The sequence below is a fragment of the Anolis carolinensis genome, chromosome 4, assembly GCF_035594765.1.
Source record: "Anolis carolinensis isolate JA03-04 chromosome 4, rAnoCar3.1.pri, whole genome shotgun sequence".
In the NCBI taxonomy this organism is placed as follows: Eukaryota; Metazoa; Chordata; class Lepidosauria; order Squamata; family Dactyloidae; genus Anolis; species Anolis carolinensis.
The window spans coordinates 147,495,156-147,512,170 of record NC_085844.1 but is presented as its reverse complement, the minus strand read 5'-3'; the positions used below and the strand labels follow the sequence as shown (position 1 = coordinate 147,512,170).

Here is a 17,015-nt window from a genome sequence, read left to right as displayed (position 1 = left end):
CACCGCATCCTTATGCCAAAAGGATGAGAGAGGAAGGCATGTGGCGGCTGGGAGCCCTTTAGAGTGCTCTCAATCACCACGTGCCTTCCTTGGACCCTCCTCTCAGCATAAGGACAGGATGAGCAGTCCTGTCTCAATGCCAGGAGAAACCCGGCCCAGGTGAAGAGGCAAGCGGTGGGCGAAGTGGCTCCAAAGCCGCCTTGCCTGCCACCTGACTCTCCCTTCTCCTGGCATCACAACAAGGTGAGGCCCTGTCCTGATGCTGGCAGAAGGGAGATGAAGGTGGGGGCTGAGAGACCTCCAAAGCCTCACCTTCCTCCCAGCATAAGGATGCGGTGAGCCCTGTCCCCAAGTCCCACCCCCTCCTGGGCTCACACCACCCTCCCTTCTGACCCAACCCACCTGGTAGGGCCCACAATGCAGCCCCAGGGCAAAAAAGTTTGCCCATGCCTGTTCTAATACCTCAGAGGCCAAGCTTATGCTACCAACTTCTTTTTCTCAGTTAGTCTCTAAAGTGATACAAGAATCTTTTGCATACAGATATTCCAGACTGACATGGCTATGTCTTTGTATTTTAAAAAGAAAAACATATTAGGAAAATATATCTTCTCCTAACACAATATATAAAAATATTCCAATTGAATGCAGGTTTCCATTAACACACAACAACATCTGGCTCTTTTTATCTGTGAGAACTTCAACAGATGAGTGATGCCATTTGGTACAATGTTGGGGACAAGAATTTTATGCATTTCCCCATGAAACCCATGGTTCAATATATGGAACAGGGAACTCTAACATTACCATGGGTCCTGTATGTGCTGCTGATACTGAATTAAGAAATTCCCTTCAGGGAAATTTTAAAGCATTGAGCTATTTTAAAGCTCATATTTCTCTGTAAAACTGATTGTGAAACTATAAATTAAACTACATGGATGCTGGAGCCTGAAGTTACTGGGGTCAGGTTTACTTTTAACTCTGATGGTTTCTGGATACACATCTCTCCTTTATAAGGGATTACCTACAAATCTCCAAAAAGAGAATGGTGGGCACAGTCAGGCACCTTTTCTCCTCAGTTTTGCCATTTGCAAAACTTTAGTTTGCATTTCTGTTTTTAAAATGCATTCCTTATGTTCCCTTAGAAAACACAAAAACTTTTTTTTAAAAATTAAAGGGGAGCCAAAGGAACCAACGTTATTTATTCTCTTCTCAGTATATGTGGATCATGCTACAGTTAATGAGTTAAGTCTTCTAGGATTATTGGAGAAAATATAAACAAGAACTGAAGTTTTCTTACTTTCTATAACTGGTGGCTCTTCTTGCATGGGCTCTCACAATTGTGTGTGCGAATGCATGTGCCTTCAAGTCACCCGTCAACCTATGGCTATCCCATTAATTTCATAGTGGTTTCTCAGGCAAGGAATACTTAGAAGTATTCCTGGTTTTGCCAGTTCCTCTGAAATATAGCACACAGCACTGATATTTATTGGTGGTCTCCCATGCAAGTATTAATCAAGGTTGACCCTACTTAGTTTCCAGGATCTGACAGGATCTGGTGACTTTAGAGTATTTAGGCCAGATGTTAAATTAACCCACACATTTGCGCTGTGGCATAAAATGTTTAATAAGTGCAGCATTCCATCCCAGTTAATAATTTACTGACAAGACATGGAGTGTTGACTTTCATCACCTTTGCTTTAAATAAGAAATAACTAAGCCATGATACAAAATGCTTTCAGATGCACTTCTTCACTCATGATAGAGCAATCAAAATATTCATCTTAAATGGCTTTTTATATAACCCTACTTTATCCCCTGCCTTTTTGTGTAATTCAAGTATTGCAATAAATAAATCAGTTTACATTTGGTGCCTCAATAAACCACATCACATCCTAATTATATACTCCATGACCCAAAGAAAGTATTATATACACATAAACTATGGAGCCTTGTGCAATTGGGGTAAACCTTGATCCGTTTTGTTTCCAGGCTTTCGGTGGGGGGCCCCGATCTGTTTTTATGGAGCCTCCCGAAGTCAGGAAGGCAGATATTTATTTTCGCTTTTTGGTGCTGAAATATCCATTTTCTTTTGGACCATTATTGGATAGGGGGGCTTCTCACCCAGACTCCCCTTCCCAGCATGCACTTTAAGGAGGTTTTCGATCAGGGTTTGCCTCACTTTCATCTGGGGAGTCAAAGGGCTCCCTGGCTGAAGACCCATTGTGTTTGTTGGTGTCTACAACCGTGCAGGCCCAGAAAGGCACTGGCAGGTGTGGGTACTTTCTGGGTCTGCACACTACACACACACATTCTTCCCAAGGAAAGTGAATGTGTGGTGTGCAGACCCAAAATGCCTGCACCTGCCAGGGCCTGCAGCCGAGCACCGAGTAAGAGGTGCTTGACTGTAGACCCTGGCAGGCGTGGGCGTTTTGGGCCTGAAAGCCACACATGAACTCTCTTTCCAAGGAGAGTGCATGTGTGGTGTACAGGCCCAGAGTGCCTACACCTGCCAGGGTTTGTAATCGAGCGCCACTTACTCTAGAGTCAGTAGTGCTCAGCTGCAGGTCCTGGCAGGTGCAGGCACTTTGGGCCTGCATCTCACAGACGCACTCTCCTTGGAGTGAAAAGGGAAATGGCAGAGAGAAATAGTGGCAGAGCTAGCTAGTTTTCATCCTGAGTGCAATCTCATGTCTCTCCTCTATAACTGTGATGCTGAAAAGCAGGCTTGGAGCCGGTACACATTCCTGCCTGCTTTCATGTCGAGTTTATTTTCATACCCCCCCTCGATGGATTGTCACCTTGACGTGGTGAGGGGGCTTGCATGTTCCAATGAACCTGTGGGCACAACCACGGGAGTCACACACTCCCAGGAGTGGCCACAGGGGAGGATCCAGACCAAGAACAATCTGAAGACCCAAAGACCTCAACGGCAGAGCAGGCAGAGGATAACATGGTACATGTTACAACGGTTGTGAAGGCGGAAGAAGGCTGCAACAAACTGAGAAGCCACTCTCATTGTGTTAGCCACACCACTGCTGGGACCTCAATCTGTGAAGACTGCGTGTTGACCGGCCGTGCACCGACCTCCACACATTAAAAAAAAATCACGCACAGGCATCTTTCAAGAAATGGAGGATCATCATCCTTGAACTACGAGGGATCGCCTAAGTAAGTAATTTTCATACCAGAAGGGGCCTTCCTATTGCGTGCCTCCAAAGGAACAAAATAAATAAAATAAATGAATGAAACAGGAGAAACTAATTTCACACAAATGACTAATATATATACTATTACCCTATATAATATATAGTATATGTATAGTATATATATGCCCTATGTAGCCATCCTTATCAGAAACTATTAAGAGCCTCATAAAATTATCCAATATTTTAAAGCCATACAAACTGCCTAAGGGACCATATCTACATTGTGTAGCGGCAAAATCTACAATCTACTCATGTTTGTTTGTATGCACCCTCAAATCACCAGTCAACCTATGGCAACCTCATGAACATCATAGGGGTTTTTTTAAAGCAGGGAATACTCAGAGATGATTTTGTCAGTTTCTTTCTCCGAAATATAGTACCACATATTTGTCAGCATTTCCCCTCCAAATACTGAACAGAGCTGACCTGCTTAGCTTCCACAATCAGATAGGGTGTGGTAATTTTAGGGTATTTAGGGTAGACACAAAATCATATGATGATCTGGAGTGACATGGCATCAGTATGTTCATGATGACTAGTTCTATTTCTCTTTTTTTCATAAAATTCAGATGAATCTAAGGAATTAACAGTGTTATTCTTTGCAATCAGTAAAGACCAACCATTCTCCCTGCTTAGAGGTAAATTCAATACAGACAAGGAAAAAAAAGGTCTGGGCCATGAATTAGTAGACAATGTGTGTATTCTTTTACTTGTTGCTAAGCATTCACTTAAACGAATCTCCAAATCCCCAAATATGAAGAATAAGAAATTAATAAATAAACCAGCAAGCAGTTGTTTCCAACATAATACTTAGTCACGTCAATTACAAAGTACCAATGTAAAATAGTAACACAAAATATATTTCTAGTGAAAATACTATTTACAGCATTCCTTACCTTGGTGGAACTGGTAAAGCAGCACAAAGCTCAGCAGCTTTGGAATTATGTGTGCAGGTATCAACATTGAAGCTATAAGCACAAAGGCAAGAACCTATAGAAACAAACCATACAAAAAATATGTTGATAATTAGAATGCTACTTGCTTTCATTTATGAATGTAGAATATATATATATATATATATATATATATATATATATATATGCCATCTTCCAATATAATATTTTCACAACAAATAAAAATTGTAATGAATCTAAGATACAATGTAAAGTATCAGTACAATTATTTGAGGAAAGTAATAAGCAAAACTTTGGATAATTTTAGTTCTAGTATAGCCCAAAACAAAAAACAAAAACCAACCAAATACAACAAAATCAAGTTGCTTACAAAGCAGACCTTCAAAGCATCTATAAAAAGACGAGTTTCATTAATCCTGAAAACATCAGTAGTCAACTAAATAAAATGAATCTGCTGAATCACCAGTATATTCACACAGACACAAGTACAGATACAAAATTAACAAACATCTATATATATAAATGAGTGGTGGCATCACGGCAACCCACAAAGCAACAAAACTACAGGCCCCCCAACCTCAAAATTTGACAACACAACCCATCATCCACGCCACTAGGTTGATACAACAAAATGAAAAGAAAAATAAAGTCCTAATTAGAGGGAGAGCAATAATTGTTTTTATCCAATTGCTGCCAGTTTAGAGGGCTAATCTCTGCTCACTTGGTCTCCTAGCAACCAACTCAGCCAAGGGACAGCCAGGGTTCAGTTAGGGGACAGGCAGATTTAGGCCTCGCTTAGGCTTCTTCCACAGATTATCTAATTTGCACTGGATTATATGGCAGTGTAGACTCAAGGCCCTTCCACACAGCTATATAACCCATTTATAATCTTATATTCTCTGCTTTGCACTGGATTATCTTGACTCCACACTACCATATAATCCACTTCAGTGTGCTTTTATACAGCTGTGAAGAAGGGGCCTCATATAATCCAGTTCTAAGCAGATAATATAAGATTATCAATATACAGTAGAGTCTCGCTTATCCAACATAAACAGGTCGGCAGGATAAGTGAATATGTTAGATAATAAGAAGGGATTCAGGAAGAACCGATTAAACATCAAATTAGGTAATCATTATACAAATTAAGCACCAAAACATCATATTATACAACAAATTTGACAGAAAAAGTAGTTCCATGCGCAGTAATGCTATGTAGTAATTACAGTAGAGTCTCACTTATCCAACACTTGCTTATCCAACATTCTGGATTATCCAACGCATTTTTGGAGTCAATGTTTTCAATATAACGTGATATTTTGGTGCTAAATTCATAAATACGGTAATTACTACATACCATTACTGCGTATAGAACTACTTTTTCTGCCAAATTTGTTGTCTAACATGATGTTTTGGTGCTTCATTTGTAAAATCATAACCTAATTTGATGTTTAATAGGCTTTTCCTTAATGCCTCCTTATTATCCAACATATTCGCTTATCCAACATTCTGCCAGCCTGTTTATGTTGGATAAGTGAGACTCTACTGTACTGTATTTACAAATTTACCACTAAAATATCACAATGAATTTAAAACACTGACTACAAAAACATTGATTATGAAAAGGCAGGCTGTGCTGGATAATTCAGAAGATTATATAAGCTAATGTTGGATAAGTGAGATTCTACTTTAATATGAAATAATTACTGGGATAGAATAATGCAGAACAATATAATCTCTAAAACTAGGACAGTAAATAAATACCAACAGTCTGAAAGCAGGGAAATTGGAAATTCCACAAAGGAAACAATCAGGGCCAGCTAACACCTCCCAAGAAAGGATTCTTCCAGAAAGGAAGCTGAGAAGGGAGTGAAGCACTGTGTATTATCAAAGTCATTATTATTACTATCATTACTATTATTATTATTATTATTATTGTGTTGTGGTCAACCATGAAAATGAATACAATCTGGCTCCAAGTATTCAAAAACAGTAAAATCAGAATATATAAAAATTAATGTGGTATAATAAAACAGAACAATACAATCTCTAAAATCATAACACTAAATAAAGAACAACACTCTGAAAACAGGGGAATTCCACACAGGAAACAATCAGGGCCAGCTAGCACCTCCCAACAAAGTATTCCCATCATCAAAGTCTGGCAAATCCTCTGTTTTCTCAGGGCCACAGACAGTAGAAGCACATAAAATATCGCAAACAACATCACTCTGAAAACAAGGGAATTCCAGACAGGAAACAATCAGGGCCAGCTAACACCTCCCAACAAAAAATTCACTCAGGGAGGAAACAGCCAGGCTTTAAAGCTGCAAGGCCATTACATCCTAATCATTTTCCCTAATTGCAGCATTCATACTTGCCTCCAACAGACAAAAAAAACCCAATCAGAAATATTGTATATTCACAACCTTTAGGAAATAATATCCCTTGATGGCGCAGCATGTTAAAGCGCTGAGCTGCTGAACTTCTGGACTGAAAGGCCGCAGGTTTGAATTGGGGGACCAGAGTGTGCCCTCACTGTTAGCCCCAGCTTCTGCCAACCCAGAAGTTCGAAAACATGCAAATGTGAGTGCATCAATAGGTACTGCTCCAGCGGGAAGGTAATGCCGCTCCATGCAGTCATCCCACATGTCCTTGGAAGAGTCTACAGACAACGCCGGCTCTTGGGCTTAGAAATGGAGATGAGCACCAACCCCCAAAGTCAGACATGACTGGACTTAATGTCAGGGGAAAACGTTTACCCTTTACCTTAACTACCACCAATTTCTCAATACTTTATTTCCCATACCACCATACTTCGCCACAGCAACGCGTGGCCGGGCACAGCTAGTAACATATAAAAATTAAATCCAGTAAACAAACCAAAAAAAGGTAATATAGGAGAGATAGAAACCACCAGTTCCAGTTTCCATCAGTTGAATCCATTTGACTCTCTGCTTCTGATAGTTAGTTGTAGTATAACAATTTTTCAGTAGAGGGACTAAAGGTTAAATTATGTAGTTCTTGAAAACCCAATTCATGATTTTTAATGTACACTAGAGTCTCACTTATCCAACGTTCTGGATTATCCAACGCATTTTTGTAGTCAATGTTTTCAATATATCATGATATTTTGGTGCTAAATATGTAAATACAGTAATTACTACATAGCATTAATGTGTAATGAACTACTTTTTCTCTCAAATTTGTTGTATAACATGATGTTTTGGTGCTTCATTTGTAAAATCATAACATATTTTGATGTTTAATAGGCTTTTTCTTAATCTCTCCTTATTATCCAACATATTCACTTATCCAACATTCTGCCGGCCCGTTTATGTTGGATAAGTGAGACTCTACTGTATATGAGTTCCATCTCCTGACAGGTGACCAGGGTACAGTAGCCTATTCTAAAAGTCATCATTTTCAGTGTGAGTGCAGCTTCTCACATATGTACTTTGCCACTTTTAAAAATCTTGCACTGATATCCTCCTGATAGAAGATGCAACTATCAGGAGAGTGGTCACTGCACACTGGGGGGAGAGGGGCAGTCAAGAACTTCGACATCTTCAATTGGGTCTACTTACCCATACTGACACCAGAACAAAAATGAAAGATGGGTGCAGAATAATGAAGGCTGGGTTATCAAGGCTGCAACTAAGGCAAATGTCCCAGAACATTCAGTGTTATGGGATGCCTTTTACTCATGGCACTGTTTATCTAAGCAAGCACACACACCACACACTCTTCTGGTACTGCTATATTGCTAACGTCAGAAAAATTCCAGGTACATCTCTACATCTCCCCAACCCTTCCCAAGGGTTGGCAGCATCATTGTTCTATTCCTAGTGACAGTATGAGTGAAGAAGTGGGCAGCTTGGCATTCTGAGAGCTGAGAATAGCTAGCTACCTTCATTCTTGTCTTCTCTCTGCCCTGCATCAGGGACACAAAAGGGGCTCTGTCCTTGGAATGGCTTTAGAACTCAACCACCTTAATTCCACATCAATGAATTATGTAGGAAAGCAAGACCCACTCAAAATAAAGCCCTATCAATATATCTGATTGATGAGGTCAAAACTAAAACCCCTAAACAACTAATTCTGTGTGTTTGGGAATACTTTCAATATATTTGTTGCGACAGAGTCTCCTACACCATACGTGAAATTGCTTTTGGCAATGAAAATATTTTGTGTTGTAAATCTTTGGTTCCAAGACCTTTTCTATTGTTTTATGTGTACAGATGCCCATTTAAGTTGTAATACAGGTTGAGCATCCCTTATCCAGAATTCTATAATGCACAATACCCCACAATACAAAATTGTTTTCATGGGTGGCTGAGATACTGACCATCTTGCTTTCTCATGATGCAATGTACACAAACTTTGGTTCATGCACAAAATTATTTAATATATAAAAGCACCTTCAGACTATAAGGTGTATATGAAGTTTAAATACATTTTGCATTTAGACTTGATTTCCATCTTCAAGTAATCTCATTAAATACATATATTCAGATATACAGGCAGTCCCTGAGTTACAAATATCTGACTTACAAATGACTCACAGTTAAGAATGGGGATAAGACAACAGGAATTGAGAGAAATCTATCTCTAAGAAGGTAAATTCATCCCTGAAAGACCTATCATGGGGAAAAGGTGGTTCCAATGAAGTTTTATCACCAATCTTAATTTTCACAGCAAGCCATATTATTCAAAATCCAATTATCAAAGGGACAGAAAGTGAGGTGAAATCTTCTGAACGGGGCACAGACAGCAAAACAAACACCACAGGGGTTTTAACCCTTCTTGTTCATAACTTGGGGGCTGCCTGTATTCCAAAATATAAAAAAAATCTGAAATCTAATATACTTTTGATCCCAAGCATTTCAGATAAGGGACATTCAACCTGTATACTATTTTTTAGCATTTATTAAAAAAAAGGTGTATGCCTCCTTTTCACACCAAGAGAGGAGAAAACTAATTATTAAAGAACAGAAGCATAAAGCCTAAAGTATTTAAGAATTAATTATTGGAATCCTATCCCTTTTACCCAAAAGTAAATCTCATTTAATTCAGTGAGACTAATTACCAAGTAAATCTAAATAGCATGGGAGGAAATGCAGACATTGGCCTAATTTCAAATATTCTCTGCAAGTCATCAGTTCAGACTTCTGGAAAGAATGAACTGTATCTCTTCTGGCAACTAGCTGAACAGGGAGGAAGAGAGAATAGAAGAGAACAGGGGAAGCAGAAGAAGAAGAAGAAGAGAGAGAAGCTTTATTTACCCCACCTACTATTGGCTTTCATCTTGCCTACATTTTTGGCATGAAGCTTTTGAAAGATTATCACCGGGGGAATGTGCTTCTGAAGAGTAAACAAAGCAGCAAAACAAAACAAAACCCTCTCCTGGTACATAGGATTACAGGCTTGGAGTATGGCTACACAACAAAAATCACACCGGTGGCAAGAATAAATTTCAATCATATGCATATTCAGTAATGTCTCCCTCTCCCTCCCTCCACAATTCTCTCCCTCATCTATATTTGCATTTGAGTTTCAGTCAAATCCAATCAAACATTTATTGTTCAACCAATTGGGCTATTATAAGAGTTCAAAAATAAACCAACAAGACAAACTTAGATAAATATTAGTGCATATCCACACAAAAAAGAATTCAAGTATTTTACCACATACCATTATTCTCTGCAAAATGTTGAATATCTTCCAAGGAGTTGAGTTGCTCTTGCGGACAACTTGATACACACAATGCAACTGAATTGATTTTAAGATTTTTTATTCCCATACCACAAGAATTCAAAAAGAATACATATCTAAGGGAAGGGAGAGGGGAAATACCCATTTTAGAAACAGATACAATTTCTCTTTGCTTGTCTAATGAACAGCTTTGTTAACCAAATGTTGAAATTGTTACATTAAAAATAATTATCTTCCATATGCTACATAGAGTATTGCATCATAACATAATTTCACTGTAACAAAAATACAAGTGGAAGTCAGCCACTGACTCTGCACAAAAAAACTTTTATGCCACAGGGGAGTTCAGTTGTATATTTGGACGTTTCTACGTTAATTTGCAATGGTTGCTTTCAGCATATCTATACAAGCTTGCCTTGATATAATATGCCTATTAGATACATGAACAACACATTTCTGATGGATTAAAATAATACTGAAGGCTTTGAGAATAATAGCATACTCACCTTTTGTTTCTCATATCTTGCCCCGACAAAGCTGCACCTGCCACAGGAGTATTTGTACGACCACATATATTTCCATAGCTGTCATAACCAAAGATAAGCCTTTCTGCAGATCCAGCCGTTATTGCATAACCAGTTATGAACATCTATGGAAAACAAACATTTATTTCTCCTATTTTTCTTGGAATTCACCTATTTACCAATCTATTGTGGTTCCTATCAATCTTATTGTTCACCTACTTATTGTTCACATTTTTAAAAATATGTACAGGCTTGCAAAGACTTCTTCCCAGTGTAACAATTTATTCAAAATGAAACATTCATTATACTGATGCGTAGAAGCAAATTAGCTCTAAGCTAATACTGTTTCCTTATTATAGGAGCCCCTGGTGGTGCAATGGGTTAAACCCTTGTGTCGGAAGGACTGCTGACTGAAAGGTCAGCAGTTTGAATCAGGGAGCGGAGTGAGCTCCCATCTGCCAGCTCCAGCTTCCCATGTGGGGACATGAAAGAAGCCTCCCACAGGATGGTAAAACATCTGGGTGTCCCCTGGGCATTCTCTCACACCAGAAGTGACTTGCAGTTTCTCAAGTCGCTCCTGACATGAAAAAAAATAGGCTAGATCTACACTCAGGGACTGCCTGTATATGAGTCTATACCGACCACATAATGATGTTCAAACTACATTACAGGCAGCCCCCAAGTTACAAACATCCAACTTACAAACAACTTATAGTTAAGAGTGGGGGTGAGACAACAGGAAGTGAGATAAATCTAACCCCCCAAATGGAAAATTCACTCCTGAAAGGGGGGGGAGGGGTCTCCACTGAAGCTTTATCACCAATCTTGTTTGCACAACAAGCCAATTTTTTCAAAATCCAATGATCACATGGACAAAAAGTGAGTTGAAACCTCCTGAACAAACAGCAAAGCAAACCCCCAGGGATGTTCACCCTTCTCTATGCCATCAAAAGCTTATACATTTATTTATTTATTTATTTATTTATTCATTCATTTATTTTTGGCTGGAGTTAAAATATACCTATTCTGACTGATATACAAATTCAATTTAAGAACAATCCTGCAGAACTTATCTTGTTTATAACTTGGGAACTACCTCTATTTGGCAGTGTAGATCCAGCCTTACACTAGACACAGTGGTTAACGATCAGGTGGTTAAACCTCAGACCAAAAAAACAAACTGTGGCCATACATAAAAGTCAATTTTGGAATGCAATTAGGCTTTAAATGATCAAGCCAGATCCACACTTCTCATCTGGCAGAGCCGAAGGGAGTAAACTGGAAACATTATCTCGCACTTACATCTATATACATCTTGTTATGTCATATATTAAATTGTAGTTTTTAATTACGGTTTATCCAACATGCCAAACAAATTTGAGACTGTTATTTTTTTTTTCAAACAAACCATAGTGAAATCTAACCACAGTTTGCCCTGGTTCATAAAAACAGGGAGTGAACAGCAAAGAACTGGCCAATCGTTTTCTGAGTATAACTTGGCTAAGAAAACCCTTTGAAATCAATGGAGTCACAATAAATTGTCAGGGAACTTGAAGGCTTAATTGTAACCTTGCACTGGCACTTTATCAGAACCAATCTTTCACCACCTTTTCTAGCACTACTCTTTGTAGAATGCCATAGCATCTCAAACACAGCTTTGGAAACTTTCTCCATCATCTGGGAGCAGTTCTGGAGCATGCATGTCAAGCTACTGTCAAGACATGAGATAGCTCACCTCTGCTTTCACTATAACCTTCAGTTTAGCTTGCAGAATGACGTTGAGCCCTTCCAGACAAGCCTTATATCCCATATTCTGATGCCAGGTTTTCTGTTTATCCCAGATTATCTGGCAGTGGGGACTCTTATAATCAAGTTTAAAACAGAAAATCTGGGATCAGATTCTGGGATTTAAGGCCTGCCTGGAAGGGCCATATGGCAGTTCCATCCTCAGAAATTGCATCTTGCTCAAAATGTTTAACATTCCATAGAATTTTGAGCAAGATAAGAAGGAAAAACTGGAAATGAAGGTATTGGTTTACTCAGACTCCTGAACAAGATATGGCAAGTATTCTGGAGATAGAAATTATACTTGAGAGAATGTGGACCCTTGAGTTGAAAGCATTCCTTTCAACTTCTGTATCGTGCAATTCCCTAGATGTTACTGGATTTCAACACTTATCAGAGTGGTTTCAAAAGAATTAAAAGTAAAGGTCACAATTTTCCTTCCTGTTATGTAAAGAACTCCTCAACCTGATATATGGCAATGAAATTCATAAATTCAATCCAGGCAGTTTGAAACCTTTAGTATGACAGTAGGCAGTTTATTTCAACTAGGGACCCTTCCACACAGCTATATAACCCAGAATATCAAGGCAAAAAATCTACAATATCTGCTGTGAACTGGGTTATATGAGTCCATACTGCCATATATTCTAGTTCAAAGTAGATAATGTGTAATTTTATTCAGCTGTGTGGAAGGGGCCTAGGAATGTAGGGAAGGGGTGATGTTATTTTTTCTTATTCTTTCTAAGCCTTCCCCACTTACTCCAGATGCAAACACAACTAAACCCACTAAGAATACTCCCACTATGAATTCAAATTATATTGCAACATTTTGTTGAAGGCCTCCAATAGTTCCATCTGATATCAAACTTTGTAGCTCTTCCTCTCTCTGTTTGGAAGCACAATAGAGCCACACACAGAAAAAGATAGCAATTTCTGCATACTCAGTAGAGTCAAGGATGCATACATATTCATTTGTAATTTAAAATTGAGAAGGCGGAAGGAGAACAGTTCAATGTGGTACTCACACAAAAAAGTAGTGATTTCTGCAAACTCAGTAGTTACCTTGAGGATACAGAAATACATTCTTTTGTTAATTAAAATGTAAACGGGGGAAGTAGAACAGTTCAGTGTTGGCTGAGAAATGATGCTGATGTCATGAAATAACAAAGAGTTATGACTGCAGTTGATCCTTCACATTTGCAGATTTTTCTGTTGTGGGTTTTTTATAATTCATGTTCTTTTACGATTGCTCGTTTCCAGAAATACAGAGAAGAGATTACTGCCTATTCTATGCCCAACTCCTGAAGATGGGGCTGCAGAATGATTACATGGCAGCCCCATCCTCAGGGAGTGAACAGGGGGGCTGTTTAGAGGAATAGATCCAGGAGCATCCCCAAGCTGTGAACACAGGGCCCTTCCACACAAGACATATAACTCAGAATATCAAGGCAGATAATCTACAGTATCTGCTTTGAACTGCATTATCTAAGTCCATGTGGCCATATAATCCACTTCAATGTGGATTTCATACAGCTCTGTAGAAGGGGCTAGTCTTTCAGGGAAGTATAGAGCCCCTGGTGGTGTAATGGGTTAAACCCTTGTGCCAGCAGGACTGCTGACCTGAAGGTTGGGTTGCTGATTTGAAGGTTTCTGGTTCGAATTTGGGGAGATCACGAATGAGCTCCCTCTGTCAGCTCCAGCTCCCTATGTGGGGACATGAGAGAAGCCTCCCACAAGGACGGTAAAACATTTAAGAAACATTCAGGCATCCCCTGGGCAACGTCCTTACAGATGGCCAATTCTCTCACACCAGAAGCAACTTGCAGTTTCTCAAACCGCTTCTGACACAAAGCACCAGTATCTTGTCTGGATTTGGTTTGTTTTTCCTCATCCAACCCATTATTACCTCCTCCACGCATTCATTCAGACAGGCCCCTTAGGGCCCTTCCACACAGCCATATAACCCAGAATTTCATCAAATAATCCACAATATTTGCTTTGAACTGGATTATCTGAGTCCACACTGCCATATAATCCAGTTCTATGTGGATTTTATAAAACTGTATGGAAGGGGCTTTAGCTGATGCTATTACTGAAGGCACAGGGAAGCATTTTTGGGGGTCATTGGCATACTAATATCATCCTGCCCTTTCACACCATACAATTTTAGTACTATGATTCCACCTTAAGGTAGCATAGCTGCACCTTAAGGAATCTCAGAGAGGCAGTGGAGCTCTCTCACTGAGTATCCTAAATACCTCTCCCTAAACTACAGATCCCAGAACTCCTTATGTTAATAAGGAATCATGGTGCTATAATTGTTCAGTGAGAAAGAGTCCATGGTTGTAAAACCAGTATAAAATAGTGTTATGTAATTCTGCAAATACAGTTGACATACTCCCAAGACTAACACTTATACTCAGATATAGCAAGATTCCTGATTGAATAACTAGCATTCCAATAATTCATCCACCCCAAACATTCATTTCAACAAGAGGATTACTTACTAAACCTGTCCAAAAGAGAAAGAATATCATCAGCCAAAGGGGATCTGTGCATTTCCTATACATCGATGGTCGCCACTTTCTAACTTCAGGTAAGCCATCTTCAGTAACCTAGAATTTACAAACAAAAAGCAAAATGTGATGATATTTTTTGAATGTTTTGAAACTCTAGGTATACAATATATCTTTCTGTATTGTAACATCTCCCACTGGCCTAAAGTCGGTGTTCAAGCATTGTTGTATTTAAAAAAATCTTAGCTGTTAATGGGCCCTTCCATACAGCCATATAACCCAAAATATCAAGGCAGGAAATCCCACAATATCTGCTTTGAACTGGGTTATCTGAATTCACACTGCCATATAATCCAGTTCAATGTGGATTTTATACAGCTGTATGGAAGGGGCCTTAGCTGATGATATTACTGAAGGCACAGGGAAGCATTTTTTTTTTGGGGGGGGGGGTCCAGTTCAAAGCAGATATTGTGAGATATTCAACTTAGTGGTTGTTAGAAGATTCAGACACAGTAATAATTAGCAGATATAAATATTCAAAAGAGAATGGGTGTATCCCAGATGGGAGAGTTTTCATAGATCAAGTGTGGCATTTTACCAGTTCTCTCTCCCTTACAGCACTTGTCTTAGCTATCCTTTTTGTCTCAACTGGAGAGAAAAAGCCATAGGCAGCATAGTGGATTCCTATTCTTGACAGAAGTTGTGTCAGCATGTTTTTCTCTTTTATAGTTTTTCTCAATCTTATACAGACACACCCCAAACGGAAACCTATATGTGTGCGCACAGAACAGGATCTCAGGTCTATTGTTCTAGCACTTTTCCACTGAGCAGTGCTGAACAAACCAATATATGAGTATCACGTTTCTATGCAGCTGTTTTCCAAAACTATATTTTTCATTGAGGCCCCTTCCACACAACTGTATAAAATCCACACTGAACTGGATTATATGTCAGTGGGAATTCAGATAATCCAGTTCAATGCAGATATTGTGGGTTATCTGCCTTGATATTCTGGGTTATATGGCTGTGTGGAAGGGCCCTAAGTAATGAAGTGGTGTTCTCCGGTTTAGGGGCCCTTCCACACAGCTGTATAAAATCCACATTGAACTGGATTATACGACAATGCGGATTCAGATAACTCATTTCAGTGCAGATATTGCTTTCATATTCTGAGTTGCATGGCATGTGGAAGGGCCCTACGTCAACTCATACATGGGATTTATAGGACATCCCCTCTTTTTTATGCGCTCAAGTTCAGACTACTCATCAGACCATATTCAGATTTTATTTTATCGTGTCAGAAGCGAATTCGCTTCTGGTGTGAGAGAATTGGCCATCCACAGAGACGTTGCCCAGGGGATGCCCGGATGTCTTACCATCTTCCTGGAAGACTTCTCTCATGTCCCCACAAGCTAGAGCTGATAAACGGGAGCTCACCCACATCTCACAGATTCGAACTTCCAAACTTATCTGAACCACATTCAGATAAGAAAATGCAAATACAGTAGAGTCTCACTTATCCAACATAAACGGGCCAGCAGAATGTTGGATAAGCGAATATGTTGGATAATAAGGAGGGATAAAGGTAAAGCCTATTCAACATCAAATTAGGTTATGATTTTACAAATTTAGCACCAAAACATCATGTTATACAACAAATTTGACAGAAAAAGTACAGTAGAGTCTCACTTATCCAAGCTAAATGGCCCGGCAGAAACTTGGATAAGCGAATAACTTGGATAATAAGGAGGGATTAAGGAAAAGCCTATTAAACATCAAATTAGGTTATGATTTTACAAATTAAGCACCAAAACATCATGTGTTACAACAAATTAGACAGATAAAGTAGTTCAATACGCAGTAATGTTATGTTGTAATTACTGTATTTACGAATTTAGCACCAAAATATCACGATATATTGAAAACATTGACTATAAAAATGGCTTGGATTATCCAGAGGCTTGGATAAGCGAGGCTTGGATAAGTGAGACTCTACTGTAGTTCAATACGCAGTAATGCCATGTAGTAATTACTGTATTTATGAATTTAGCAACAAAATATCACAATATTTTGAAAACATTGACTACAAAAATGTGTTGGATAATCCAGAACGTGGTGCCATCCAGGACCACAGCACAGCTTTGTTGTTGACTGCCTTCAAATCACTTCCAAGTTACGGTGAATGTAAGGTTAACTTATCATGGGATTTTCTTGACAAGATTTCTTCAGAGGGAATCTGCCTTTGCCTTCCTCTGAAAAAATGTGACTTCAATAGATCACCCAGTGTTTTTCCATTCAAATACCCTGGTCGAATTGTAGTCTAATGCTGAAAACCACTACCCACACTTGTGCAAT

The 17,015-nt window shown here is 39.1% G+C and overlaps 1 protein-coding gene across 3 annotated transcripts in view; it reads right to left on the bottom strand.

Moving 5' to 3' along the window:
• The window catches only part of slc44a3 (solute carrier family 44 member 3), an 86,650-nt gene that overhangs the window by 49,156 nt on the left and 20,479 nt on the right, over positions 1-17,015 (bottom strand). For all 3 annotated transcript variants that reach the window (XM_062977968.1, XM_062977966.1, XM_062977967.1), the window contains exons 2-5: positions 14,652-14,759; positions 10,342-10,484; positions 9,815-9,951; positions 4,103-4,196 (exon numbers count right to left, since the gene is read on the bottom strand). In XM_062977968.1, coding sequence (XP_062834038.1) covers positions 4,103-4,196; positions 9,815-9,951; positions 10,342-10,484; positions 14,652-14,759 — 482 coding nt within the window. The remainder of the gene's footprint in view (positions 1-4,102; positions 4,197-9,814; positions 9,952-10,341; positions 10,485-14,651; positions 14,760-17,015) is intronic.